General features: G+C 41.4%; 1 protein-coding gene across 1 annotated transcript in view; it reads left to right on the top strand.

The window, feature by feature from the left end:
• The window catches only part of si (sucrase-isomaltase), a 62,550-nt gene that overhangs the window by 24,674 nt on the left and 11,108 nt on the right, over positions 1-26,768 (top strand). The window contains exons 19-40 of the mRNA XM_071495837.1: positions 1,667-1,751; positions 5,351-5,407; positions 7,749-7,873; positions 8,020-8,108; positions 8,413-8,462; positions 9,047-9,238; positions 11,130-11,279; positions 11,378-11,584; positions 11,772-11,926; positions 12,480-12,648; positions 15,482-15,578; positions 16,255-16,367; positions 16,732-16,857; positions 18,492-18,620; positions 18,833-18,949; positions 19,099-19,161; positions 19,279-19,395; positions 19,508-19,598; positions 19,746-19,884; positions 20,725-20,858; positions 21,010-21,044; positions 21,665-21,781. Of these exons, the coding sequence (XP_071351938.1) occupies positions 1,667-1,751; positions 5,351-5,407; positions 7,749-7,873; positions 8,020-8,108; positions 8,413-8,462; positions 9,047-9,238; positions 11,130-11,279; positions 11,378-11,584; positions 11,772-11,926; positions 12,480-12,648; positions 15,482-15,578; positions 16,255-16,367; positions 16,732-16,857; positions 18,492-18,620; positions 18,833-18,949; positions 19,099-19,161; positions 19,279-19,395; positions 19,508-19,598; positions 19,746-19,884; positions 20,725-20,858; positions 21,010-21,044; positions 21,665-21,781 (2,557 nt within the window). The remainder of the gene's footprint in view (positions 1-1,666; positions 1,752-5,350; positions 5,408-7,748; positions 7,874-8,019; positions 8,109-8,412; positions 8,463-9,046; positions 9,239-11,129; positions 11,280-11,377; positions 11,585-11,771; positions 11,927-12,479; positions 12,649-15,481; positions 15,579-16,254; positions 16,368-16,731; positions 16,858-18,491; positions 18,621-18,832; positions 18,950-19,098; positions 19,162-19,278; positions 19,396-19,507; positions 19,599-19,745; positions 19,885-20,724; positions 20,859-21,009; positions 21,045-21,664; positions 21,782-26,768) is intronic.

Raw genomic sequence — 26,768 nt, 5'->3', positions numbered from 1 at the left:
TGCATGAATGTGATTGGACGTCACTGTGACGTTACTCCGAGGCGTATTCAAGTCAAGTGCAATTTTATTTAGGCGCCAAATCACAACAGAACTTAACTCAAGGAATCTATCATACAGAGCAGGTGTAAACCAGAGGTCCTCTCCGGAGCCGCACTTAGGACCTACTGAGAGCTGTTAAATGTTGGTGTCTGTTCCAATTGGCGCAGCTTTTTTTTTAATTTTTTTTTTTTTTTTATCCTTGTCACTTGAAGCTACTCAGACAGTTATTGCTAATGGAGTCAGATGACATGCAAACACACCTGAGAGATGACTTCAGAGAAATAAAATGGGAGAGAGGGACTGAAGATGGACAGAAAGAGAGAGGGAGGTTGTAAAGCTGTTCAGCTGCTGAGATTATTTATTATAAAAATGGAGGAGACTGTTGGAGTTTACCATAATAAAGAAAAATGACAAGTCAATTATTTTAATATATACATATAATACTGATAATACAAATGATGCAAATATAATAATAATAATAATATTTGTAGTTGTAAAGGCAGGTGTTGAGGAGGATCAAGGGGGCTGTAGGTGGTTTGCAGACACAGATCCAGGCTGCAGCTCCAGAGGCAGAAAGACCTGCAAAAAGCATCAGGAGAGAGAGATGGGAGAAAACACTATCAGAGAGAGAGAGAGAGAGAGAGAGAGAGGGGACAAGAAGGAGTAGAAGAGAGAGGGAATGGGGAGCCAGACAGGCACACAGTCTGGGTGCTCGTGTGCTTAAGGAATAAACAAACATTGAGAATGATGCAGTGTCTTTTAGAAGCTCTTGTCGTGTGGACTATACTGTATTTACTGGGTTTAATTGATTTAGCGAGACTGTGGCTGACCCACCCCTGGTAGAACAGGTGTGAAGTTGTTACAGAATAAGGTGATAGCTGAAAGTTAAGGCATAAAGATGAGTCTTAGATTTAAAGGAACCAGCAGAGTAAGACGGTCTGATGTCAGCAGGGAGGTTGTTCCAGAGGAAGGGGGCCTGAAAAGAAGAGGCTCTACAGCCAGCAGATGTCTTTTTAACTCCGGGGACAGACAGGAGCCCTAAATTCTGGGAACTGAGAGCACAGGATGGAATATAAGGTTTAAGCAGATCAGACAGGTATGAAGGAGCAAGCATATTTAGAACTTTGTATGTCATTAAAAGAACCTTAAAGTCTGACCTGACACAGACAGGGAGCGAATGAAGGGAAGATAAACTCGGTGTAACATGGTCAGATTTTCTGGATTGAGTTAAAATTCTAACTGCAGCATTCTGAACCAAATGAAGACTTTTAATACTAGTGCGTGGCAGGCCAGAAAACAAAAGGTCACTCACAACAGTGTAGTTGGTGGGCAATGGAGAGAAAATCCTTTTGGTAATGTTTCAATTGTCCGACTGTCAGAAATATGTGCTTAATCTACTGTGGAAATGTTCCAAAATTCTTCTAATATAAAAAAGTAGAAAATATAAAGTTAAGCAGACTCATACATTCCCCCCCAGGTTGTCATAGAACAGTGGCAATATACAGACAGGTAAATAGAGGTATTTACTGACTCAGCAAAGTAACACATTCTGGTTTTACACAATGAATCTAAATAGCTTTGGTTACCCGGAATGATTGATTCTACACTCTTCTTTGTCATTTCCAAGGTTCTACTCTGACAGTGCCACCTGGAAAGTGGACCGCCAGTTCCTCTGGGGAAAACACCTGCTCATCACACCTGTACTGGACCCGGTAAGCCAACACACAAACAAAACAAACAAAAAAAAACATACATGCATATTTAACATGCTTTGGTCTTTCATATCCACATGCTCATGTGCATTGTACCATGTTGAGACAGAGGAACTGTCATATACAGAACAGATAGAAAGGTGCATGTAGAGCAGACAGAAATGCGTTTTGCAGATGATGCAGAAGAGTTACTCACACACACTCACTCACTCACTCATTCATAGGCATGCACACACTCACACACACACACACACACACACTGACCTCCGCTGGGAAAACATGACATGGGATTTTCTTTGTTGCCCTCCCCTCCTCTCATCCCTCCTTCTTCTCTCTTTCATATCCTCCCTCTTTTCTCAGCTCTAATGAGAGCACTGACCTCATTACTAGCAGATTAGAAGTGTAGATAGAAGTGTGTCTGCGTGTGTTTGTGCATGTTTGTCTGAGTATGTGTGTGTATGCGTGCACCTGTGTGTATGTGAAAATGTGCGTGCCTGTACGTGCATGAGTTTGTGTGCATATGCAGCGATTGCGGTCATGTCAAAGTGGCCTGATTAATAAGCAATTTAGCATGGCCTCTTGTGAATTACAGAATAGTGGAAAGCGATTTGGATTCATAGTTGGGCTGGGGATAAAGTAACTTCACTAAGTGTGATTGTGGAAAAGTTTCTAATGCAAGAAGTGAAGGGTTTATGCTTGTAGTGCCTCTGGGTCTGAGATGTCCTAAGGGCATGGAGGAAGGGCCTTAATGTGACTGAGCATGTTGCTATTTTTCTGAATCACAAAGACAAACAAGACCAACACAAAAGTGAACCCTACTTTGGGCCATTTCAATGCAGAGCCCAAGTGTACTGTAATTGGAAACAGGATAGAATAAAAATAATCCCATTATCAGTGGGTGTGTTGGGGGCTGGCATCAATTATGACCAACTGCAAATCTTCTTTCTCTGTAAAAGCAATGCTCCCTATATCAAAGTGCCCTGATAATTGAATAGAGTATGATGTTTGCAGTAGAACTGCATCTCCAAGGAGGAATAAAACAACCTTGCTTGTGATGGCGCAGAAATGTCATGAATGAATTACAGTAGATCAAATGATTGTTTACTGTGTTGCGCTGGACTGGGCTCTTGGGTGGAATGGATGCGTTCAGCCCAACATTTCTCAAGTAATCCATCATGGTACACTCTGACAGCTCTGCATCTGCACCCAGTCATTCACACTACAATCACATGTAGATCTGGACTATAAAAAAACACAAGCAATTTTTTCTCTCTGCTTGAAGGAGTTCAAATTTAATTCAAGTCAGCCCACATATCATCCACAGACAGAGTTTGTAAGCTTTTTGAGTAACATTTGTTCACATGTCCAGATGTGGGGTGAGATCAAACCCAAGTAAACACCAAAGATGCACCATGCTGCCTGATCAATAGTGACAAGACCCCATACTGAACCTCCCCTCCCATTTCTGCATATTACAGTTCATGACAGGCAGAAAAATACCAAGTACGCACAGCAAGCAAAAAGACTGCATCTGATAAGAAAAAGCCACATTAATGGCATAATAAAGCCAATAGAGCATCATTACCCATCCACAACTTTAAGGTGTTAAGGTGGTTTTTGAACCATTAAATATGGCGTGCTGTGTTCTGACACGAAAACCCTCATCTGTTGTAGAAAATTAACATAGCAGCACTGACGTGAGCTTTTGAAGCATTTTGGACGTCTGCTACACCACTCGAAAAGGATCCTTTCAAAACAACAGCTCTGATGTGGCTCAATATACATCTTCGGTGGTGGCAGGGTGCTGCTGGGCTGCAGTGCCGGGGAGAGGGCAGGCACTGAGAACAGCGCGCCTGCTATCTGTTACAGATGCATCGGGCTGTGAAGGGCCGCATGAAGAGATAGTGTCAGTTACTTGAGTGGGGTCACAGGCTGATCTTTAACAACCCTTGACATCCTAGCGTTACTTTCTTTTTTCATTATGCTCATCTCTTTCTGTCTCTCTCTATTTATCACTCTGTCCGCCTGCCTCTCCCTTTCTCTAATGATGCTCTTGCTCTATCATTCAGATCAGTCGATGCTTTAACCTTGATCTCTGTGATAAACCAGGGAGATCTCCTGCACTCTTTCTCTGTCATCCCCTCTGGTCTTCATCCATGCTTCCACTCTCCCTCCTCTTGCCCATTACTCCCTTTTCTTTTTAGCTTATCCTTTCATCACACGTTGGCTCCCTTATCTAATCTGCATTCTCTTAATCAGCTGCTGTCAAATCACCCTTGTGATCCCGTTTCATTTCATCCCATCTCTCATTCACCCTCGCTCTCTCCCTCTCTCTGTCTCTGTGCCTCTCTCTGCCCCTCTCATCTACCTCAGCTACCATCTGATCATTCTGCCAGCACGAATCTTTGGCCCACCTGATCAAATCTTACCTTATGGCTAACTGAGCTTCAGTACTCTAAATGAGGATACAGGCCTCATGCCTTGTCCCTCTCAATCACAGTTAGCAGCCATGCTAAGTCCTGCAGTCCCTTCCCATTAGTCAGCAGGGTGAGTGATAGGCGCCGCGAGCAAATCAGACACCAGAAAACGAGGAATGGGGGGAGCATCCATTTCCCCAGGCTGTCATCCCACAGGCTGTGCAGCCGCTGTGACAGGTGATCTGAAAATGTGGCCTCTAAAAAGGACATTAATTCATTTAATTTAGTTATCATAACATATATCATATGTTACTCTTTTTAGTCTTTCACGTGTGGTGTTCAAATTTGCTCTTATTTGCCTCTGTTTAATTATCTTGTCTTCCTGTCACCCCTCGTTCTTCCTCCTAATGACAGGCCTCAGAGGGCCACAAAATAGGACAGGCAGCTGAAGAGCAAGAGAGAGAGAGAGATAGGAGGCAAGATGCTAGTGCCATCATCGCTGCCTTTGACAGACAGCCTTGGCCTACACAGCTGACATAGTGTATTTCACAATTTGTATTTTTTATTTATTTATTTTTGGTTCTTTCTTTGGCTGTGCTCTCTGTGTTTATCTCCCTCTCTCCCTCTGTTCTGCCCTGTCAGAGAGAGCAGGGAAGTGACAACACTATCAAAGGCTTGGCGCTCTTCTATTGATTGCTCCTGTCTGTCCGCCACCTTAAGCCATCAAAGCCTGTCACCTATCAGTCGTCGCTTGGTGCTGCCTTTTCCATCACCTGTTGCATCATAGCACTGTGGACTGAAATGTCACAAGGGCTTTGTGGAAACTTTATATCAGATGATAGGCAGTTTTAAAACCACTTTCTTTGATGGGAACATTTTATCTTTTTCTTATATATTATTAAGTTGCAGTGATTTATAGCAGCAAGAAAGATCCATGTTTCCTTTGTGGGATATGGTAGCATCTCTCCTCATATTCAGTCTTGTAAGATTAAAGTGTCTGGATGGGCGCAGTGAGCTAAAGCGGGTGTCACTGAATGCAACCACAAATCAAACACATGGCATGTCTTCACACAAAACACAAAGCTGACATCTTTTGATGTCTGCGCCACAAATGAGAGGCATAATCTGGTTGTATTTAACGGCAAAAATGAATATTTAAATGATTGTTCTTGTTTTCTGCAGGGTGTGGACACGGTGAAGGCATATGTACCAGATGCTGTGTGGTATAACTATGAGACGGTAAGAATATTCCCTGCTCCCTTTAAGATAGTTTCCTTTAAAGCAAATCCACTCCCCCTTTGTGTGTGCTGCAAGAGAAATGTTCAATAGAGTGATTATTTTAATGATGATAATTGATATATTTCCTACCACATTTATAGACATAAATGAGACATTACCTGGAAACATATTTCATTGTAATGCAGTCAGATTTAAAACCACATGGCACTGAAAAAAAATCGAGTTGAATAAATCTCTCTCTGATAGTCTGAGGAAACTGGTGAAACAGATAATGTTGTATTGTAATGCATTACATTGTACAGGTGTACTTGAATTAATAGGTAACATAAATGTACAGCAACACAGCAACAATGATTGCACAGGGGCTTATCAGTATAATGTTACATTAGTGGAATTAACACGAAGAGCATGTATCACATGAAAGTCTTTGCCTCGAGTTCTTTGTTTGAGACCGAGAGACGAGAGCGATAAGACAGAGCGAGAGAGGGGACAAAGATAGAGTGAAAGAGGGGACAGGGAAGAGAGGAGAGAGACTATCTCCCTGACAGAGAGATAAAAGAGGTGTTGAGTTCCTTTGGGACCTTATTTGGGCGTCACAGTGGCAATGTAAAGCGCCCACTGATCAGATGAACGATTAGATTGGCTGTCTTGCCGCCAGCCCCTTGTCCCGGTTGGTCCCCTGCGATTATCTGGGTAGGAACATGGAAGGGTTGGGGGAGGGTATTGATGTAGTGAAAATCACCGTGAAAAACAAGTGTCAGAGGAAAGAAATAATGGGAAAATAGAGGGATGACAGAGTGAAAACAGACAGGATATAGAATATAAGATGGGAGAGACAGTAAAAGCAAGGACAATGGAGGAGATGAGAAGAACAAAAAGAGGGCTGACGATTATGCTTTTAGAGGAGTAGGAAGATGGGAAGTTTGGCCAGTAGGAATAAGGAGAAGAAGAGAAGACAAGGCAAGAGAAGACCTCCTTAAGGCAGACAATGAGGGGGTGATACGATCTGAAATTGCTTATAGTCGCTCCACTAACTCCAGCCCACACACATGCCCATACTCTACTGTGCCGCACACAATGATGCATACACACACACACACACACACACGCACACACACACACACCCTCAATGGGAATGGAGGAAAATGGGATAAAAAAAGAATTAGAGCACCACAAGAGAGAATAACAGGACGTGGAGGGGGAAGTAGGTAGAAGGAGAATGAGAGGGGATGGAGAGAAGAGAGTTTTAAATTATTTTAGGCTGGTCTGAGAATTCAGTCCTCGGGGGATCAGAAATTAACTCTGCTCTATCTGGGTCCTCAGAGAAATGAGTGGAAGGGGCACAGAGAAAGAGAGAAAGAAAGATGCAGAGAAATTTCTCTACTCTTCAAATGGTTCTTAGCCAAACTGCACAGTCATGCATTATATCATTATAATGTCAAAAATGACACATTTCATATCCATCACAAGGGACTCAATAAATGCTTTTTTCACATTTTTCAGAATTTCAACCTCTTACCCAACACTCCCATTTCTGAACACAAGCCCAAACTAAAAAGGTTTCATTTCTTCAGCCCTTCTGATTACACTCATAAGTCTCATTTGATAGGTTACTCTTTTACAACCAAAAACTCAGAATGAGTATAAATGATAATGAACGGGAAAGACAGATGGAGGCACAAACATGGTAGAAATGTTGTAATATTGCCTTATTTAGCATAAATAAGGCAATATAAGGCCTGACGTAGCTTGTGTGGAAAACACTTTGGAGCCATAACCACAGGTCTGAACAAGACTCTGTCGACAGTTGGTGCAGGGATATGGGGATCCTAAACTACTATTCACTTACATAGACTTAGAGCTTTCAAACAATGCATAGTATGTCAAGGTTGTGTGAGGACTGAGTCTGGTACACATTACATTTTGAGGAACATAAGGTAAGCTTATGATCTGAGACTTTATGCAACAAGTTATGCAATCAGGTTCAAGTGGAATTTATTGCTGACAGGGCCAAAAGTCATAATTTATATCTATAGGTTGACTTTGCTGTTGTAACTTCATTGCAAAGTAACTTTGGACCCATTAAACATGGTAGCAGGTTTGCCGACTCCAGACTACAGATCCATCCCCACAAACGGCAAACACAGGTTCTCCCTGCCTCTCTGCTTCAGGGCCTCAGGAAAAAAAGTTAAACTGCACTGTAGACATGGCAATTTCACGCAAGCCCAGAGCCAGCCTTTTCCAAACCAGGCTTGTGCTAAATTATGACCACTGCCTTAATCTTGAAGGGGGTGTCAGGAATTTTATGTGAGTTCATAGATTCTGTTGTTTGACCAATCAGATGGAACGGCTGGAAGACCGCAGAAAAGAGGTTCATATGTATCTACCAGCTGACAAGCTTGGTTTACACATCAGAGGTGGTGCTGTCCTCCCTACACAGAGACCTGAAGTGACCACAACATACAGGTACACACACACACACAAACACATGCTCACAGTTATCATCACAATATGTTCAACAACCTTTAACAAACAGAGAGTCTTCTGTTGTAATTCACATGCACATGTTTGCACGGATGTGTTGAGTAGCCATTTGATTCATTGAAATCTAGTCGGAGAAACCCCATGGGCTTGATCGTTGCTCTTGATGACAACAACCAGGCAGCTGGGGAGCTATTCTGGGATGATGGAGATTCCCGAGGTATTGTTGCTTTTCTCATTTTGTGCCTGTTTGTGTGTGTGTGTGTGTGTGTGTGTGTGTGTGTGTGCAAATGTGTTGGTGAATGGGAGATGGGATCATCTGCATCTTGTTATTACCACTCATTACAGGCTCTCTTTTACGAGCATCAAACAGAAGCTCTTATCTTGTCAAGCACAAAGAATCACATGAGTCGCTGTGACTGTTCAAACGCTGTCGGTCGGCTCACACACTTTATCATGTGACTGTGTTTGAGGTGTCAAACTGAGTTGACAATCATTAACATCTGCTCGTCCTCTTTTTACAGAAACAGTTACAAAGGGCAACTACATCCACTACACGTTCTCCGTTGTCTATGTAAGTTCCCCTCACATCTACACCATCTTTCAAATGCAGCACACATATTCCTTCTGATCTGAATTCAAGTTCGAAGTTCAAAACCACCAGAGACTTGAGACTTTCCCAGTGCAGAACTCCAAGCATGATTGATCCATGTTATGCTGCTGAAGCTTTGTTGGATCAAGTACCCCATGTTCCTGCTTCACACAGCACTGAGGATTGGCTTGCGTGTTTAATGTATGCCAGTGATGTTCATCTTGTACATGAGGAGAGGGGGGCAGGGTTTACAGACAGGAAATCTATCAGGACAACTGTTTGACTGATGGACAGGAGTTTTGGGAGTTTATAAGCTGGTTGCTTCACCAGTATACGAGCTGTGACTGTAACATTCATTGGAATAGACTGTAGCTATCAATCTTTCCCTCTATCTATTCAAAACATCAGAAAAGAAAAAAATTGTGATGTGTTGCAGAATTAAAATTTAGCAATGATAATAACAATAATAGTAATAATAATAATAACAGCAATAATAATTTGAGAGTGTGCAATTACTTTAATGCATTGAAATTAAGCATAATCATTGTGTGTCCTCTGCCTTATAGGGAGCACTGACAATGCAGGTGACCCATGCTGGCTACAAGGACCCAAACAACCTTAAGTTTGAGAACATCACTATCCTTGGGGTGCCTTTTCATCCTCTGTCTGTCTCCATGACTCACACTGGCACTGGGGCACATGGAAACACTACCACAGTGCTGCCGAACACCAGTATAAAATATGATGGAGCCAAGAAGGTAAACACACACATGCTCATGGACATTGCCATGCGCAGATGCAAAATAACAATAACAATAATTATAGACAATGATAATGAATCAACTTTTTTTTAAGAATGTGTGTCGGCATGTTACGGGTCATATTTCTTTTAAGATGGACTAATCCTTTTTATACAAACAATGTTTTATAAGTGCTGTTATATGTAATGTGAAGGTTTTTCAACTGTTGCCATATTAAGCATTTTAGCATCTTTCAGCTCATTATTTTGGTCTCTTACAGCTTTGTTTCTAGCAGCAGCAGGCAGGGGTACCAGCACCAAACTATAGTAAACTAGATAACAAGTAGCTAGTAAAGCAGTGGAGCATGTAGTTGCTAAGGACTCAGATATTTCCCTCTGGAGCTGATGGAGACCAGGCCGGAGCTACACAGAGTGTGTATTAGACCTGCATTCATCAGCTGGCCAGAAACATGCTCAAAATAAATGCTAATGTTGCTCCGTGTGTGCTGGATGTGGAAATAGGGACTGCTTGCTAACAAATTTGATAAATCAACCTAATCATATGAAAGATTATCAAATATTACTGCTTTAGAAATAAATCAATATGATATATATCTTTCTATTTGCTATATTTTTGGCTTTTAATCTACATTCCTGCTATTAAGTTAATCGCATATTGAGATGACGAATTATAAGTAAAAGAAATCTATTATTTGCAGGTTGTATTGGTACTTCAGGAATAATAAATAATTCAATGATAAGTGCTACATAGTCATTACACAGGAAAAGCTCCCATACATACAGTTTCCACCACTTTCCCATTCACTTGAAATGGAAAGTGGCCTCAGACTCCACTGTATTTCCATTCTGTGGGGAAAACCTTGCTGGACAGATGCAGAGTGGCTGCATTCCGCAGTGGCTACCTCTGTAGTCATCTGTCATTTATTTCAATAAGACCAAGAATGAAACCATTACCGTACAGACCAAGGTTAGCCTCTAAGTGTAAGAAATGATACAAATTGACATTAGGTGAGGATCCTAAAAGCATTGTGTGAGTGTGTGCGTGTTTGAAAAAGAGAACTAAAGAGTGAGAAAGAATGACTAAGAGCAATGATTCCACTGTTGGCGCCCAGGGTTAAGAGCAAAAAGCAAGAGTCTATAAAGTGTCGAGAGGTTCACTTAAATAATTCTATAGACATTTGCTCTGTGTGCTTGTTTTTATATGTGGGTGTCCGCGTCTTTCATGTGTATGTAGCTGCAGCTGTGCTTGTGTAGATCCTCAAGGTCTCTCTGGTCACACAAAAGCGTGCATTTATCAAATGACTCTCAGCGGTAATCATTTCCTGGGGGTGAAGGGTAAATGTGCTGTTAAACCTAAACTCGGGCTTGTCACGTCCATCAGTCTTTATATGCCTACTCAGACTGGGCCTTGAATATAGCTCACAGCTGCCAAACATCATTAGTTCGATATACACTCAAATAGAACAGTACTTTATAATACATGAGTCACATTGGATCCCGGTGTTTTATTTCATTTTCTGAAGCACGATTCCAAAATAAGAGGAACCATGTAAAAAGATATATCCTCCATGTCCTCTCACCAGCTGAGGATACATCAGATGGTGAATGTAGTGGCAACAGCGAAAGGGGCTCCCCGAGATATGTTGTGAGAATGACTCACAACTCCCAGCAGAGGCTGTTGAAACAGCGAGGGAAATTAACAGCTGTGTCTTAATTGATAACACACGCAACGTCAAGCACACATTCTGTCTCAAGCCAGCATGTCTGTGCTCGCTTGCATAAGGAGGTTGTTCACTACAAGACAACATGGGAAGAATGTTAGCACAGTGGCATCCTCAGATTTAATAATCCCACCTTCTCCTCCGCTATACGCTTCATTGCATAAACAGGTTCTGTTCCTGACTGGCCTCTCCCTGACCCTGGGGGAGACCTACCTGGTGCAGTGGGAACTGGCAACAGAAGATTACCAGCGCTTTGACTGCTATCCAGAGGAGCATTCAGATGAGGCTAAGTGCAAGGCCAGAGGCTGCATCTGGCAGGTGAAGAGTGACTCTGATGATGTTCCTTCACGCTTACTCTATACACACAATTTCTTTATTTTGAAAATCCCTATGCTTTCCTGTCTCTCCCCGCTCAGCCAAGCAACATTGACCAAGTTCCATGGTGCTTCTATCCAAAAGACTATGGCTACACTGTTACAGCAAGCACACCCAGTGACTCAGGCATGACAGTCGATATCACTCGGAACAACAAGTACAGGAGCAGCGGTCGCCCGGGCTCACCAGACATAGACACTCTTCGTGTCGAGATCCGTTATCACAGTGGTGACATGCTGCAATTCAAGGTGTGTGTTTGTTTGTGCTAGTAGTGGTGCGTCCTCTTGCATATCAGCGCTTGTGTTTCTCAGTACCTTTCCCTATGCTCCTTCTTTCACTGTTTTTTTTTTTATCTTCAGTGTACCCATCCTGCTTGCCTGCTCCACATAAACACACAAACATCACTGACACACTAATATAACCTTCCCTGTCCAGATCTGGGACCCAACCACAGATCGTTATGAGGTTCCAGTGCCGCTGTCGGTTCCCTCTGCTCCTGAGACTGATGAGAACAAGAGGCTTTACAAGGTCCATATTAGCAACAACCCATTTGGCATCCAGGTCGTAAGGAAAAGCACAGGAACCAAGATGTGAGTACTTGGGCACAGGTTGTTGTTTTGTGTTCTAGATCTTTCAGCTTCCATACTCTATTTTGTTTTCTCAAGCACAATGCAAACCCTTCTCATTGCCCCTTAAAGTGACCACCGGTGGCAAGAAACTTGTTTTACCCCATGAGATAAAAGTAACAATGCTGAGTCTCAACCCCTCTGGTGCTGCTACCACAATCATATACTGTATGCTCAGGAAAGTTGCCCTGTGTGCCAGCACCTAAAGTAGTTTCCTCTTGTTCAGTGGTCGTGATGATGTCACATGAAGCAGATTCCGCGTCGGAGTCTTTTCAAAGCATATTTTTAAGCAAGGGTGACATTATTTTGTAGTTAAGCCTTCCGTGTTTTTTAGAAGTGTCAGTTGAAATGTTACTAATTAAAATTTATGAAGTACGTTGAAGGGATTCCTGCAGTTCCTGTGGGTTATTATGCTTATTTGTGTCAAACATATTGTGAATAACTCCCTTTGACAATAATTCCCTCTCCCCCTCTCTTTCCCGCTCTCATTGATTTAATCCTCTGTCACTTCCCTCAGTTGGGACTCCTCTATGCCGGGTTTCACCTTCTCAGACTTGTTCATCCAAGTGTCTACTCGGCTGTCGTCAGAGTTTGTCTACGGCTTTGGAGAGACTGAGCATCCCACCTTTAAGCACGACCTCAACTATCACACCTGGGGTATGTTCTCCAAGGACCAGCCTCCTGGTGTAAGTATCACACTTAGGCACATACACACACATTCACACACATTAACACACATGAAAAAATGAATACAGATTCAACTGTTATTTCACGCCATTTTTTGATACATATTTTACAAGCATATTATTTACCTGAAGGAATGTTTGATGGTAATAATGGTCATGGACAAAATGTGGCATTGAACTAAATTAGTGTTCCCAGCAGCAACAGTTTTATTTATTCATATTTTTTTTTAAGCGTAGCCATGTCCCATCAAAAGCAGTTTTGTGCTTGTGTACGTCTTTAACATCATACCCTCTAGAGACTGCAGAGGTGACTTGTAAACAACTTTCCTGCACAGTATGTAAACTTGTCTTTCTCCCGCTGGTGGCACTTTGATGTGGTGCTGTTGATATGAACGGCGGTTGTAGAGTGTCATCATGTTTTCCCTACCGGTGTCAAGGCCAGACAGGATGAGGTTTCCACCTGCATCAGCATTATCAACCCTAATTGCTGAGCTGTCAAGACAGCTCCACGGGGTTCAGACTAATGTTACGGGGGCCCTCGGAGAGCAAGGGAATTAGAGTAAGGGGGAAAAAAAGAAGGACAAATGAGAGTGATTGAAAATGAATTTAAAAAAAAAAATTGGAGAGGAGACATGGCATGCATCCTGAATTTACTTTTTATATACTAATATTATTCCAGATAAGAAATCACTTTAAAAAGCAGTTTGATAGATAGATAAAAAGAAAGCTACATATATAACTACAGTTCTATGAATTATGGATGGCTGCCAGATCCAGTCAATAAAATAGCTAAAAATGAAATGTGTCAGTGGAGAAAGTCGATCAGTTTTAAAAAGGATTTTAAATTTAGAATTTTTGGAGTGAAAGAGGAAGTGTTCAAAATAAAACTGGGGTTAAATTGAGAATTTTAGCTGGACATGAACCATTATCCAGGTAATTGTCAGCACAGTTCAAAATGTTCCTCTGAAGGACTTACTTTTTCTGTTTTTACTCACACATTCTTTAACCATTTACAAGGCCTTTTCACCACTAACAAATACGGACAGAGTAATTATGGGTATGGCCTTGCAGTGGAACCATCTAAACCTTTATCTAAAACCGCAGGTTAGCTGAGGTTGCATTCTTTCCTAAAGCAACACTGTTGCCAGCATTACAAATTAACCAACAATAACACAAGAAAAAAAGAAAAAAAAGAAAATGTCTTAATAATAAAACTTTATGCAATGGATATGCAAAGCAGTGTATTGTGTACAATCTGGTTCCACTCTCACAGATCTTTTTTGTTGCTGTTTTTGTTCAAAATTTGCAAAGAAAAAGTCACAAGGATGTGTAGCAACATGAAAGACAGATAAAGTTCAAGGTTGAATGCTTGATGGCAGAGGGAAAATCAGACCTTCAGTCATTAACTACGCTGTGTGCTTTACAGCGTGAAGGAGAATATAAATAGAAAGATTTATAAGGCAACGAGTAAAATGCTTAATCCAAATCCTGTTTTATTTAGAAGAGCATCCGTAGTCAGAGAGTTACAGTCCATGTAAATGTACCTAGAATGTGTCAAGAGAGTCAAGAAAGAACGACAGCGAGAGACCGAGACAGCACTGTCACCAGCTGTCACTCGTGGTTAGAAGTGCTCGGAAGAACTGATGACCTTACTCCTTCCTGAGTCAGACCATCAAACCATGTAGCAGGGCCACAAGGGGACACACACACACACACACAAACACACACACAGAGCAAAAAAAAGCACACATCCAAACTAAAATGACACAGAGACAGGGCCAGTCCTCAGAGCCATTATATTACAGTTTAACAACTTCTTGAGCACCAGAAGTGCAGGAGGCTGATGGAGTGTGATGTGCCCATGAGTTCTCCTCGCAGGACGGTGACATCTGAAAGTGGCAGATTTCCTGTCCCCCGCCACCTTTCTATCTGTTCCTCATCACTCCGTCTGTCTAGTCCCATCCTCATCTAAACACCGAAGACGACAGTGGGACCCTCTCAGTAGTTACAGCAGGAGCACTCATAAAGTCCACACTCAGCAACTCAACTCGCTCCCACTAGAACCAATATATTGTCACATGTGTGTAATTACTGTAGCACACTAATGTATGTGCATGCAGAAAATCGACAGACGGGTGTTTATTCACACATGAACTGTTACAGAAAATGGAAACAAAGAAAACTAAATGGGTGCCTTCAGGCAGCACAAGTAAATTGATTAGGCAGGTGATATAGACCATAAACTTTTATAAAGCACCAAAAACTCTGCTCTGCTAATAAGTTCCCAAGTTGAGTATGGTAACCATCAGGCTACAGTTTTGTCATTAATTTTAATGTTCTGTATGCTACAATTAGGACTTCCTGTTTTTGTTATAGCACCCAGCAGCAACTCAAATCCCCAAATAACCACCCAGCTCTCTGTTGATATCTACAAACTCAGGCCAGTTTCCAGCCTAGTTTAAAATTTTGGGTGATTTGAGAGGCACTACTGGGTGCTATAACTGGCACAGGAAGTCTGTTTGAAAAGAAATATTTTAGCCAGTGCACATTCATTTGCATACAGGATAGGTGTGGAATATTTTTCCCACCTTCTGGGAAAACTGTTGAATGCTGACAGCGCTGGGAGCAAGCTTGCTGTGGCTGTGTTATGTCATAGCCACAAATACAATGAAAAATGCACTGTCAGATGTAAAGAAAAATGCTCATGAATAAACAAAGTGGCGCACAAGCTAACATTTGTACTAACACAAGGCAGAACAGACCAATTCTTCAACCAACATTCACCCATCTCACACTTTCCCAACGATCCTCACTCTCTGTCTCTGTGCTACAGTACAAGATGAATTGCTACGGAGTGCATCCCTTCTACATGGGCCTTGAGACCACCTCCCATGCCCACGGTGTACTGCTGCTGAACAGCAATGCGATGGGTGAGAGATGACACACACAAACACACACGTCCACAAAGTCACACACATGCACATACACCATATGCAAATGCAACCAACCACCCTCACACACACGTACACATAATCACTTTCAATTATATATGCAGCGAGCATTTATTTATTAATGAGTTAGGCCATTTTCTATGTTTTGAGCACATGTCCTTTGACAGGGAGTCTTATATAAGGCCAACACAGCGCAATGAGCACTTTCTACTCATCTCCACTTGTATATATTTGCATACTGAACAGTAATGCACACTCTAAAAACACAGAAAAATTATCATATATCACACACACACACACACACACACACACACACACATACATACATACTGCATCTTTCAAGACAGAGTTGAGCTGCTCATTCGGTGCCAATGTCCTTCTCAATCTGTTTCATCACCAGATTAACAATATACTGTGTTATGTATTGAACTGGTCTAATTTAACTGTCTTCATTAAAAATCAAAAGATATACCTCCTTTTTAATGCATTCAAACCACTTTTGAAATTTAGTATTTTCAAGAAGAGGCTCATTTTGTGCAGTATGCCTGCTCACCCGCTAAACACTAAAATGTACATATGCAACACATAGTAAGTTAATGCAGACACAAACAGTGCACTCTTGTGACCATTTCATGTGAATTTGCTCTGTGTTCAGATGTGACTTTCCAGCCGACTCCAGCTTTAACCTACCGAACTCTGGGAGGCATCCTGGACTTCTACATGGTCCTAGGACCTACACCTGAGATGGTGGTGCAGGAGTACACTGCAGTAAGTCTTCTTGAAAGTCTGGTTTGTTTGTGTGTATAACTGTGTGCATTTGTGTGTGTTATCTGGCGCCTGTGTGTGTGTGCGTGTGTATATGTGTGTGTGCATGTGTGTGTATTTTGTGTCTGGCCCTGGGCCGCTGTTGATGGACTGCAGCAGCTGGGACTTCCTCGCTTCATTGCGCTCTCTCATTTAGCCAATCTAAACACAAACACACACACACACACTCAAACACACTCTCACACACACACACACACACTCACACACACAATCAAACACTTCATGGACACTGTCCCGTTTTCCTGCAAAACAACTTTTTTCTGTGATGAACTGTTTTGACTTACTTGTTTGTTTTTCTTCTTAACAGCTGATTGGACGACCTGTTCTACCTGCCTATTGGTCTCTTGGGTTCCAGCTCTGTCGCTATGGTTACAGCAATGATAAAGAGATAGAAGATCTATATACAGACATGAGGGAAGCCGGTATACCCTATGTAAGTGCCCAGCCTGGGACTTTTTTTAAGATGTCAGAATTCAAGAAATACCAATTTTCAATTCCTGTGTTCACAAAGTTGGATTCAGGTTTCAGTGAACCAAATCTAAACACAGGGCAACACAGTTGTAGCTTTGAAATGAAATTTCCACTGTCAACAGACTGTAAGAAAGAAGAATTAATAACCTTTTGGATGAAATGGATCATGATTTTCATTTAGTTTTTTTAATGATTCATTTGTTTAGATTTATTTCTGATAGAAAATATTGAACCTCATGCATCACAACTATAATTATATAACAATTATAACAGACTATAACAGGACACAAACCTCCCCACATACATCGCATCCAATTAAATTCCACTATGTTTACCTGCTTTTGCCGAGACACTGATTCCATTCAATCAGTGCCGTGGCAGAAGGAATATTCTCATTGCTCTCATCCAAACAAATGAAATCTGATAGCTTCTTTTTGTACGTTGTACAGTGCGGAGACAGGCACTCAGTGGAATAGACTGAGATAAACCCAACACACTATCTACCCATATACCCATTTACAATATGGTTCAGTGTATGTGGACAATAACTACATAAACCTAAATTAGATAAATGTTCTTGGGATAAAGCAAAATGGAGACATGAGCTTCATGGATTACACTGGGAACATCCAGTTTAACCTAATGAAATCTGACCTCTAATTTCATTCAAAATCCATTACATGGTAAGTTTCTCAGGATATATAAGCTTGGAGTTTGTACCAGAACCCGTAACTGTTTTTGACAGTGAAATATGGGGTTCACATTTGAATAACATTTTTTCCAAACAGTATAGGTAACAAAGTTTGTAACATAAAAAAAAGTAATATTAATCTGGGGAAGCACTATATCTAACCATGGCAGGATGTCCTATGTGGAAACAGGCCAGAATCCCATCCTCTTCATCATGCAGAACAGCACATAAAAATTTCCATCGATAATCAAGTGATCCCCAGAATACTCTTCCACAAAGCCCCAAACCTGCAAGGAGCTGACGCCAGCCATAAAGAATCCTGCATCATTAACTGGAATGAAAGAAGCAGAAAATGCAGCTACTAAGAAAGGCTACACATCAGCTAGTGTTCCAGACTAACCAACCTTAAACTGCCACACACACACACACACACACACACACACACCAGGAAGCCAAAGCAGATGAATATTTGTTCTCACTGGAAGAGATAAGAGCCAAAAGCAAATGAAAGTCTCACTTCTGTCATGTGTAGCGTGCCATATGTTGAGACAAACTTACCTGATTTTCATATTTATTAGCAGGAATTTGACGTCTTCGTAGCAAGATTGATAATTGTTTTTTCCACACCTGAAGACAAGAAAGTTGTTTTTTGAAAAAGCAGTCATTCATTCATTCAGACTTTAATTACATCCATATGGCTTACCAGCTCTGTAATGTTCTGGGGGTTGAATATGCAGAACATACGTATCCAAGGTAAAACAAAAGGAAAAAAAAAAGTAAATTAAATATGGGGAAATATTGGTCTTTAAATTCATTCTCTGTATTGTTATCAAATCATGTCAAGTCTCATTCTGATATTTGTTATAAAACAGTTGAACGTTGCTTTTAACTGGCATCTTCTACAGGATGTGCAGTATGCAGACATTGACTACATGGACCGTCAGCTGGACTTTATCCTGGACCCAGAGTTTAAAAACCTGCCTGCCTTGGTTGACCGCATGAGAGGAGAGGGCATGAGGTTCATCTTCATTCTGGTAAGGACCTTATACCATAAACTACTGATACAGTCACATGATTGGGCACTCAAGGATCGGCAACCATAGGGCCGTTTTAAATATTATATATATAGTGATATTAAAAATGTCTAAGGCTTACAGTACATCTATGTATGCTGATTGTTGAATCACTGCATTACTAGCCACTCTCTACTATTAATTACACAAGCCCTGTGTGCACTTAATCCCAGGATCCAGCCATTTCAGGCAATGAGACCAGTTATTACCCTGCCTTTGTGAGAGGTGAAGAGGCAGATGTCTTCATCAAATGGCCCAAAGAACACAGTGATGGAATTGTGTGGGGGAAGGTAAGAGGGAATGGTTGGCCAAACAAACAAGTGGAAAAACACATTAGCATATATTGATTAAAAGAGACTGAAACTAGGAGACACAATGACGACTTTTGCGTAGTTGGTGGTGGTATGATGCATGATCTTTTTTTTTTTTTTTTTTGCAGGTCTGGCCAGATTTCCCTAACGTCACAGTAAATGAATCTCTGGACTGGGACACACAAGTAGAGGTAAACTATTTTCCATACAATATCTGAACTCATCCGTAATGCCATTATTCAGGAAATGCAGTGGGAAACAATTAAAGCATTTAATTTCCTGATCATTTGACTGTTTCCTATATCCAGCTTTATAGGGCTTACACCGCATTCCCCGACTTCTTCCGCAATACAACAGCAAGGTGGTGGCATCAAGAAATCCAGGATTTCTATAATCATACTATGAAGTTTGATGGCCTCTGGATTGTGAGTGACAGAAAAGAGGAAATTCTAATAAAGTCACCTTATTTGCATTCTGTTCTAAATCTGACAGATTTTCTTTTGATTTCCATATCCTACCACCTGCCTTCATCTGTAGGACATGAATGAGCCAGCCAGTTTTGTCCACGGCACAGTTGGAGGGAATTGTCTTGGTAATCCACTTCTAGAGAACCCTCCGTATATGCCGCGTAAGACACACACAGTTTTTTCTATTTTTTCTTCTCTGCAATGAGGTTATTAAGCTATGACATCAATGTTAGCAGCACCTTTAACTGATTCTACATGTGTTTTGTGTGTGTGTGTGTGTGTGTTGTGATTGTTTGCACTCCCCAAAGCCCTGGAATCCAAACATCTTGGCTTGAACCATAAGACTCTGTGCATGAACAGCGAGCAGATACTCAGCAATGGAAAGAAAGTCAAACACTATGACGTCCATAACCTGTACGGCTGGTCCCACACCAAGCCAACCTATGAGTAAGTGGATATGTGCTCATATTTGTGCAACTGTCTGTGTAAATCTTTCCGTGTTAAGCTGTGTGTTTTTGATAATCACATTTTCTTGCATTCCAACTTCTATATGTCTATGCAGCAGATGGTGTTATTCTGTCTTTTACCAGTACGTAGATCACCTCTGAGAGGACAGATATCATTTTTATTTAAACAAAGTATTGTGCAAAAAAATGTCCATCTGAACCAACAGATGTACAATTGCATTTTTGTGATATTTTAAACACAGCAAACCTGATACATTTGTTGGCAGATGTGCGTGATCCCAAAGAAATGTGTTTGTGTTGCCCAGACTACATTAGGAGGAGCACAGATTATCCTAACAATCACAATCCTACACAGTCTGAGAAGAGAAAAGAACACAGGGGAAGCAGGAGCTATCATTGCAAAAACATTCAGGAGGAAAATGCAGCCACAGGAGATGCATCGCTGATATTTTCCAGCTATCCACAGAAATATGGTCTCATCAAATCTTTATGATAATAATCACCAATGTGAAACTTGATTGGTCCTTGTGGTAAAATTCTCCTCCTACCACAGGGAGGCCAGATTGCAGATTTAGCCACAGAAGAGCCTGGGGATGCTCAGTACCATTGGCCCTTGTGCCACAGCTCTTTATCTTAGGAATTATTCAATTTTAGCACCATGTTGAGTTTAACAATCACAATGAATTGGTTAATTCACATCGAAAATAACTGTACACTTTTACAGCCTGCTTGTTGCTACTTTATGTGAGATGTTGTGCGTACATGCGTGTGTGTGTGTGTTATTTCCATGTATAAAACAAATCTCTCTCTTTCTGTGCAGCGCCCTGCTGAGTGTGACAGGTAAAAGAGGCATAGTGGTGACGAGGTCCACTTACCCCTCTAGTGGGAAATGGGCAGGACATTGGCTGGGAGACAACAATGCCAGCTGGGACCAGCTTTACAAATCCATTATAGGTATACTTATATAAAAACTCTACTAAAAACACGCTGGGTTTAAACTTGGTACTTAAACTTGGTGATAGTGGACTGAACTGTAATCAGTCATCTGGCAATATAAGTGTTTTGCATACTTATGAGAAGGGGCTACCTTTCCTTTGTTCTGCAGGCATGATGGAGTTCAGTCTGTTTGGCATCCCTTATGTAAGTATCATCATCTGATCTTGGTTTTGACAAGGCATAATCTCATTGATGTGACCTTGTCCTCTCTAAGTAGATTACAGCTGCCTGAGTGATGTTATTTTGTTTGCTAGACCCTCTGATCAAAAGGACATCTTAAGATACAATGTACAGCGTGTCATTACAAGTCCCATCCCAACCAACAGGCTGTTTGCTTGTCTGCTGTGACCTGCACAAACTTCTCATTAATCGAGCAGTCACTGTTGTCCTGGCTCTCTCTGTCTTTGCTTCTTTGCCCCTGTGCCTCCTTGTCGTTATTTATGTCTCTCTTTGTCCTTCTGTCCCCTTTTGATCTCCTCAGTGTGTCTAATAATAATAATCTTAATACGACACCTTTATCGATCCCTATATGGAAAATCATTTGCGTGCCCACAGCGTGAGAGATACATCAACATCCCTCGCTCCAGCGGTGTCAAAACTCAAGGACGCTTTGAGAACATGATGCTTGCAACAAAAGTAGTGTGACCTCTGTTCCTGTGGTTGGAGGGTGCTTACTGTAGTCACACCTGCGCCCTGGTGCCCACATTTTTTTGCTCACACACACACACATACACTCAGAGTCTTTGTCTGTCAATCTCTTTCAGACCGGTGCAGACATATGTGGGTTCTTTAATAGAGCTGAGTATGAGATGTGTCTTCGCTGGATGCAGCTGGGTGCCTTCTATCCATACTCACGCAACCACAACGGCAAGGGGAACCCGGTAAGTGAATTCAAAGCAGGAGAAAAAGCCTCCCATAGAGATGTGCTGGGCTGTAAACCCACTTAAATTCAGTTTCATACCTAAAAGTACTGATTATTTGTGATTGTTTAGTTCATGCTGATGAATTCTCCTTGAATTTTAATCTTGCTTCCTGGTAAAACAAACAAAACAAAAAAAAAGAACCTGCAGATACACCCACTCACTAAAGAACAACTCTCCTTCTGTAGTTCCTCACACCACAGAAACAACACAGATTAACTGAAATCAAAATTAAGATGGTCACTTTCTCCCTTATATCTACTGACACATTAAAACTGGTAACAGTAAGAGGAGTGGCTGATTGTACTGCACATGGTAGACACTGTGTTTTTTCCACACCAAAGATATTGTACTTTTAAGGGTATTTGTTCCACTACCACATAATCTAAAGTATACAAAGAATTAAAAATAACATACATTTATTTAATTATTTTTTTAATTACTTAATTTATTTAATAATAATAATAATAATTTATTTAATTGCAATTACTTAAATGCTTTTCTTCCATTTAGTTGTTAATCCTGTAAAAGTGATAATTTTAGAATAATGGGAACTTTTTCAACTCAAAACTGTTACTAGATATGAACTCTGCTTTACAACTCTGCAAATGCTTTCAGAGGCTATAAGAGCTGCCATGTTCTTGTGCTCTGTAAGTAGGGGCTCATGTTGCATCAAGCATAGTTATACAAAAAAATACATTTAGCAACAATCCAATTGTTTGCAAAAAAATTACAACGTCGCATTCTCAACCCATCTCTCTCTCTCTCTCTCTCTCTTAATCCGTGTCTGACATATATACACACACACATGCACAGAGAAACACACAAAAAGATAGACCTGTTTGGTGGTGTAGTGTCGTGGCATTCATTCTAGCGGTGACCTTTAAGAGCGTTGGAACACATCTGAGAAATCCAATAACGCCCCTCCGGAGATCGATCCCACCGGGCGAAATTTCTCTGTAGTGGAGTCTGCAATACTAGACAGGACACAATTGTGTGTGTGTGCGTGCGCGCGTGCATGTGTGTGTGTGCGTCAGTGCCTGTGCTTTTTAACAGCGTAGAATGGGGATATAATTGAATTCTCAAGGTGATCTGGGCACCACTGCACACCACCTAACCTCCACTCCACACACACGTACACCCCATGATTCCAATCATTTAATAATGGCTTGCAAATGGGTGTTTAAACATGGAGAAAATTGGCAGAAAAAGCACACACATCAGGAGAGGGTGGCGCAAGAATGACAGTTTGAGAGGAAGAGATAAAGTCAGGGAGACAAAAAAGTAAGAGTGATAGAAAGAGAATTGGTGGAAGAACAGTATAAGTATTTAAACCAAATAGGAGAAGAAGAACCTAAGTATTGAGTGGAAAAATACTGATAAGCAAATACAGATAGAGGAATAGTGAAGGGGAGAGAAGTGATGAGACACAGAATGAGGAAAAAAATGACGAGGGATAAAATTGGTGGGGAATAAAGCAACATGGCAGCTCAGCAAGTTAAATGGTGGTGACACAGGGCGGTGATAAGGATGTGAGAGCTGGGGCGAGGCTGAATAAACAATACACCTGTGATCAAGTCAGAAAAGGGATGTGTGAGAGAAGGATGTTTGGTGAAAGGAGCAAAAATACTCAAACCAGGATTAAGAGATGGGAGTGAAGAGAATTAGTGTCAGCTATTTATGTAGTCTACTGTAAAAAAAAAGTTTCTTTCCCAGGCAGCCATATAAAATCCCCAATCATCAGACAGTTAGCGACTGTAACCTCCAGCCTGCTTAACAAGGCATTTGACAACAAAGTATTAACACCACAAACCCGACTGGAGGGTACACAAGGTCAGAGACAGTGGAGAAAGAGAGGGAGAGAGGAGAGCTTTTGCAGAGTCATTCCCAGAGCTCCGTCACGCCCAGTGTCTCTTTGCCCTCAGACAACTTTCAGTGTTGACCTCGAGATAATTTCACTGCACCAGCAATATACTGCAGCGTCCACAGTCATATCAGAACAATGCAAAATTAATTAAGTGAGATATATATTCTCCGCCGAGCCTGCTTCAGCAGCATCAGAGTCACGTATATTATTATTCACCCAAAGGGACATATTATTGTTCGTCTAAATATATTTTCTTTTTCTTATGTGGGCTCTGCAATGCAAAACAGAAACCCAAAGGTTTATGAGATAGGCCAAGGGAGTAGATCACCAGACAGATAAATGAAGAGAAAGACCAAGTAGAGGAGGGAAAAGATGAGAGGGGCTGACACAGCCAGATAACCTCATTTTTCCTTGAGGCTGTGTGTGTATGTGGATGTGCACACACACGTACATATCTGTCCACAATCAGCGAGTGTCACTAGGCCTTTTGCCACAATAAATGTGGCCATGAATTAGGTGGATTCAAAAGAGGGAGAAAGAGTATCAGCACTCCCCGCTCACATCGCCTCATCAGTTCCTCCTCTGGTTTTCCACAGATGAAAAGTCTACCTTGAGGGTCCAGCAGACAGAGGTATAACTGTCAGGTCATGTGAAATTTATGTCACTGACTGAATGGTAAAGATTTGGGAGATTATCTTGTTGACCTTAGCTCTTATGTAATGACAGCATTAACATCAAACCTGTCCATTTTTTTTCAATTAATTGATGAATCGTCATCAGGAGAGAGAGAAAAATGGCTGTCACGGTTTCCCCCGAGCCTGACGTCATGTCTTTAAATTGCTTTTGAGAGCAGAGAGGGTAAACTCATTTTGCATGACACATAACATACATGAGGGTAGGCTACTGGTGTCTCAAGTTACTGAGAAATACATTATTGATCCTGCAACTCCTCCAGTGACTGTCCAGCAACCTAGGTAAACGGCTTTGATTGAACACTAGGTGAGGAACACGGCGCTAAAGTGAGTGTCTGTCCTTTTGTTTTTGTAATCTGCCTAAGCAGACAGTATTCCACTAGTGCAGTAGCTGCAGACAAATCATCTGCAAATTTGGCAACAGACTTTTTGAGTTCAGCAGTATTTAAGAAGTGACTATTGTATGCAGACTTGGTACTTCAATTCAAGGCACCAATAGGGAGCAAGCAATAACATTTGAGCCTTGATCAGTGAGCGTGCAACTTTTTTTTCTGAACTGTTGCATCAGATCTGCGGATGTAACTCTCTGTGAATGTTTTCTATAGTATTTCTAATGTGAAGGAATAGCCATGTAGCTAACCTTACACTGATCGTCAGTCAACGCACTGTACCAGTGGACATATAGTCTCTAACATTTCTAAATCCTACCTCTTTGTGGCTGTGATATTCTTACACTTTCCGGTTATGGTGGAAGAGTCTGGCACACAAACACAACAAGCCCCCGCGTTAGATCCAGTGTGATATATAAGACCTGTTGATCCCCACAACAACAGATAAAGAGGGAAAAATAGAATGACTCATGAAATTACATTTGAAAAATAACTTGACTTGAGCTCGAAACAAAAACACCCGGAGCTGGCCCTGAAGCCCGATACCTTGTGTGGACTAACCTGGTTCAGGCTGAACCTGAAGCACAACTCTGTTGCGTGTGCATCGACTGTACTCTTTCTAATTGTGAAAGAATAGCAAGGTCATATGCACTCATTTGGAGTCATTTGATCAGTTTCTGTCTCTCTATCTCCTTCCCATACGCACACACACAAACACACACACACACACACACACACGCGCACACACAACTTAGCGTGATAATTACTTAGCAGTGAACACATCCGATGGTTAGGCATGAGGGAGCAAAAGGAGGGCGACTGAAAATGGAGGCAGGTAGAAGAACTCCTGCGTTTCCAGATAATTGCGATCTTGTGAATTTGCTCAGAAAATTAAATGGTAATCCGGTAAACTCCTTAGGTCATAAGATAATAGAAATGTCCTGTGTTCAATCATGTGCTGTTAGGCCTGTACTTAGTAACCACCAGGCTACGGTTAATAATTATTATCAAATCTGACCCAGCTAAACTGCAGCTGGGAAGAAAATGTCTTTCATTTTATTACTCTCAGTGATGAGTTTTATGATTATATCTTTGGATTTTTTTTCTTCTTAAATTGAAAGACAGGAGAGAGAGACACACACACACAGATTCACACTTAACTGCATAACACACATGCATACACACTCATGTGCAAATGCAACACACACCAAGGCTAACACACACACACAGTATCATAGGGAGGAGCATATGGTGATGACACGCTTCAGCTGAAACTCTTCATGATCCGCAGTGTGTGTACTTGAGCAGACTGATTATTGTCCCCACTACAGTTCCAGAAAATGAGCTAATACATTTAGATTGGCCCATATTTACAAAATGACGGTACATCTTGTCCTCTTTTTCTGTCCTTGTCTCTTAAAGGGACATTACACTTGTTGCCAATTAAAATTAGGTAAATGTCAGCACAGCGTGTGGCTGAACAGCCGCAGCATCATTTTTAAGTGCACGCTGGCCTTTTGAGTATTTCTTGCATGCTGCAAACCCGCTAGTGTTGCTGTCAGTCTCATTTTCAGCATTGTTGGGAAATCCAAATGGGAAAGAGTCAACACTGCAAACTCAGTGACAAGATAAGAGGGATGCAGCTGTGTGTAGATGTACATTTACTGCACAGACGGATCTAAAAGTAATACAGTCATACTCCGCTGGCTTTTGTCTGCGTAACCCTGCATGTCTGTGTGTATCTGTACTTGTAACTGAGAGAAATGAACCATAAGCCAGAGCTTTTGAAATGTCTGTCTATTGAAACAGTGGATTGGTTTACTCAAACACTGAGCACTTGTCTCCAGCTGCATGTAAACAATCTCAGTCAGTGGATATTGTACAGGTATTTTTGGAAGTGTGAGGAGTGGATTCAACAGCAATGTGCTTATCTGCTCTAACCTAAGATGCAGTTGTTAGCATGGTCTGTAAGGTTATGGTTCACATTACTAAAAAAAGCC

This window comes from Trachinotus anak, unplaced genomic scaffold, assembly GCF_046630095.1.
Source record: "Trachinotus anak isolate AG129_WGS33_773 ecotype Australia unplaced genomic scaffold, CSIRO_AGI_Tana_v1 ptg000014l, whole genome shotgun sequence".
NCBI lineage: Eukaryota > Metazoa > Chordata > Actinopteri > Carangiformes > Carangidae > Trachinotus > Trachinotus anak.
This window is presented reverse-complemented; position numbering and strand designations above follow the sequence as displayed.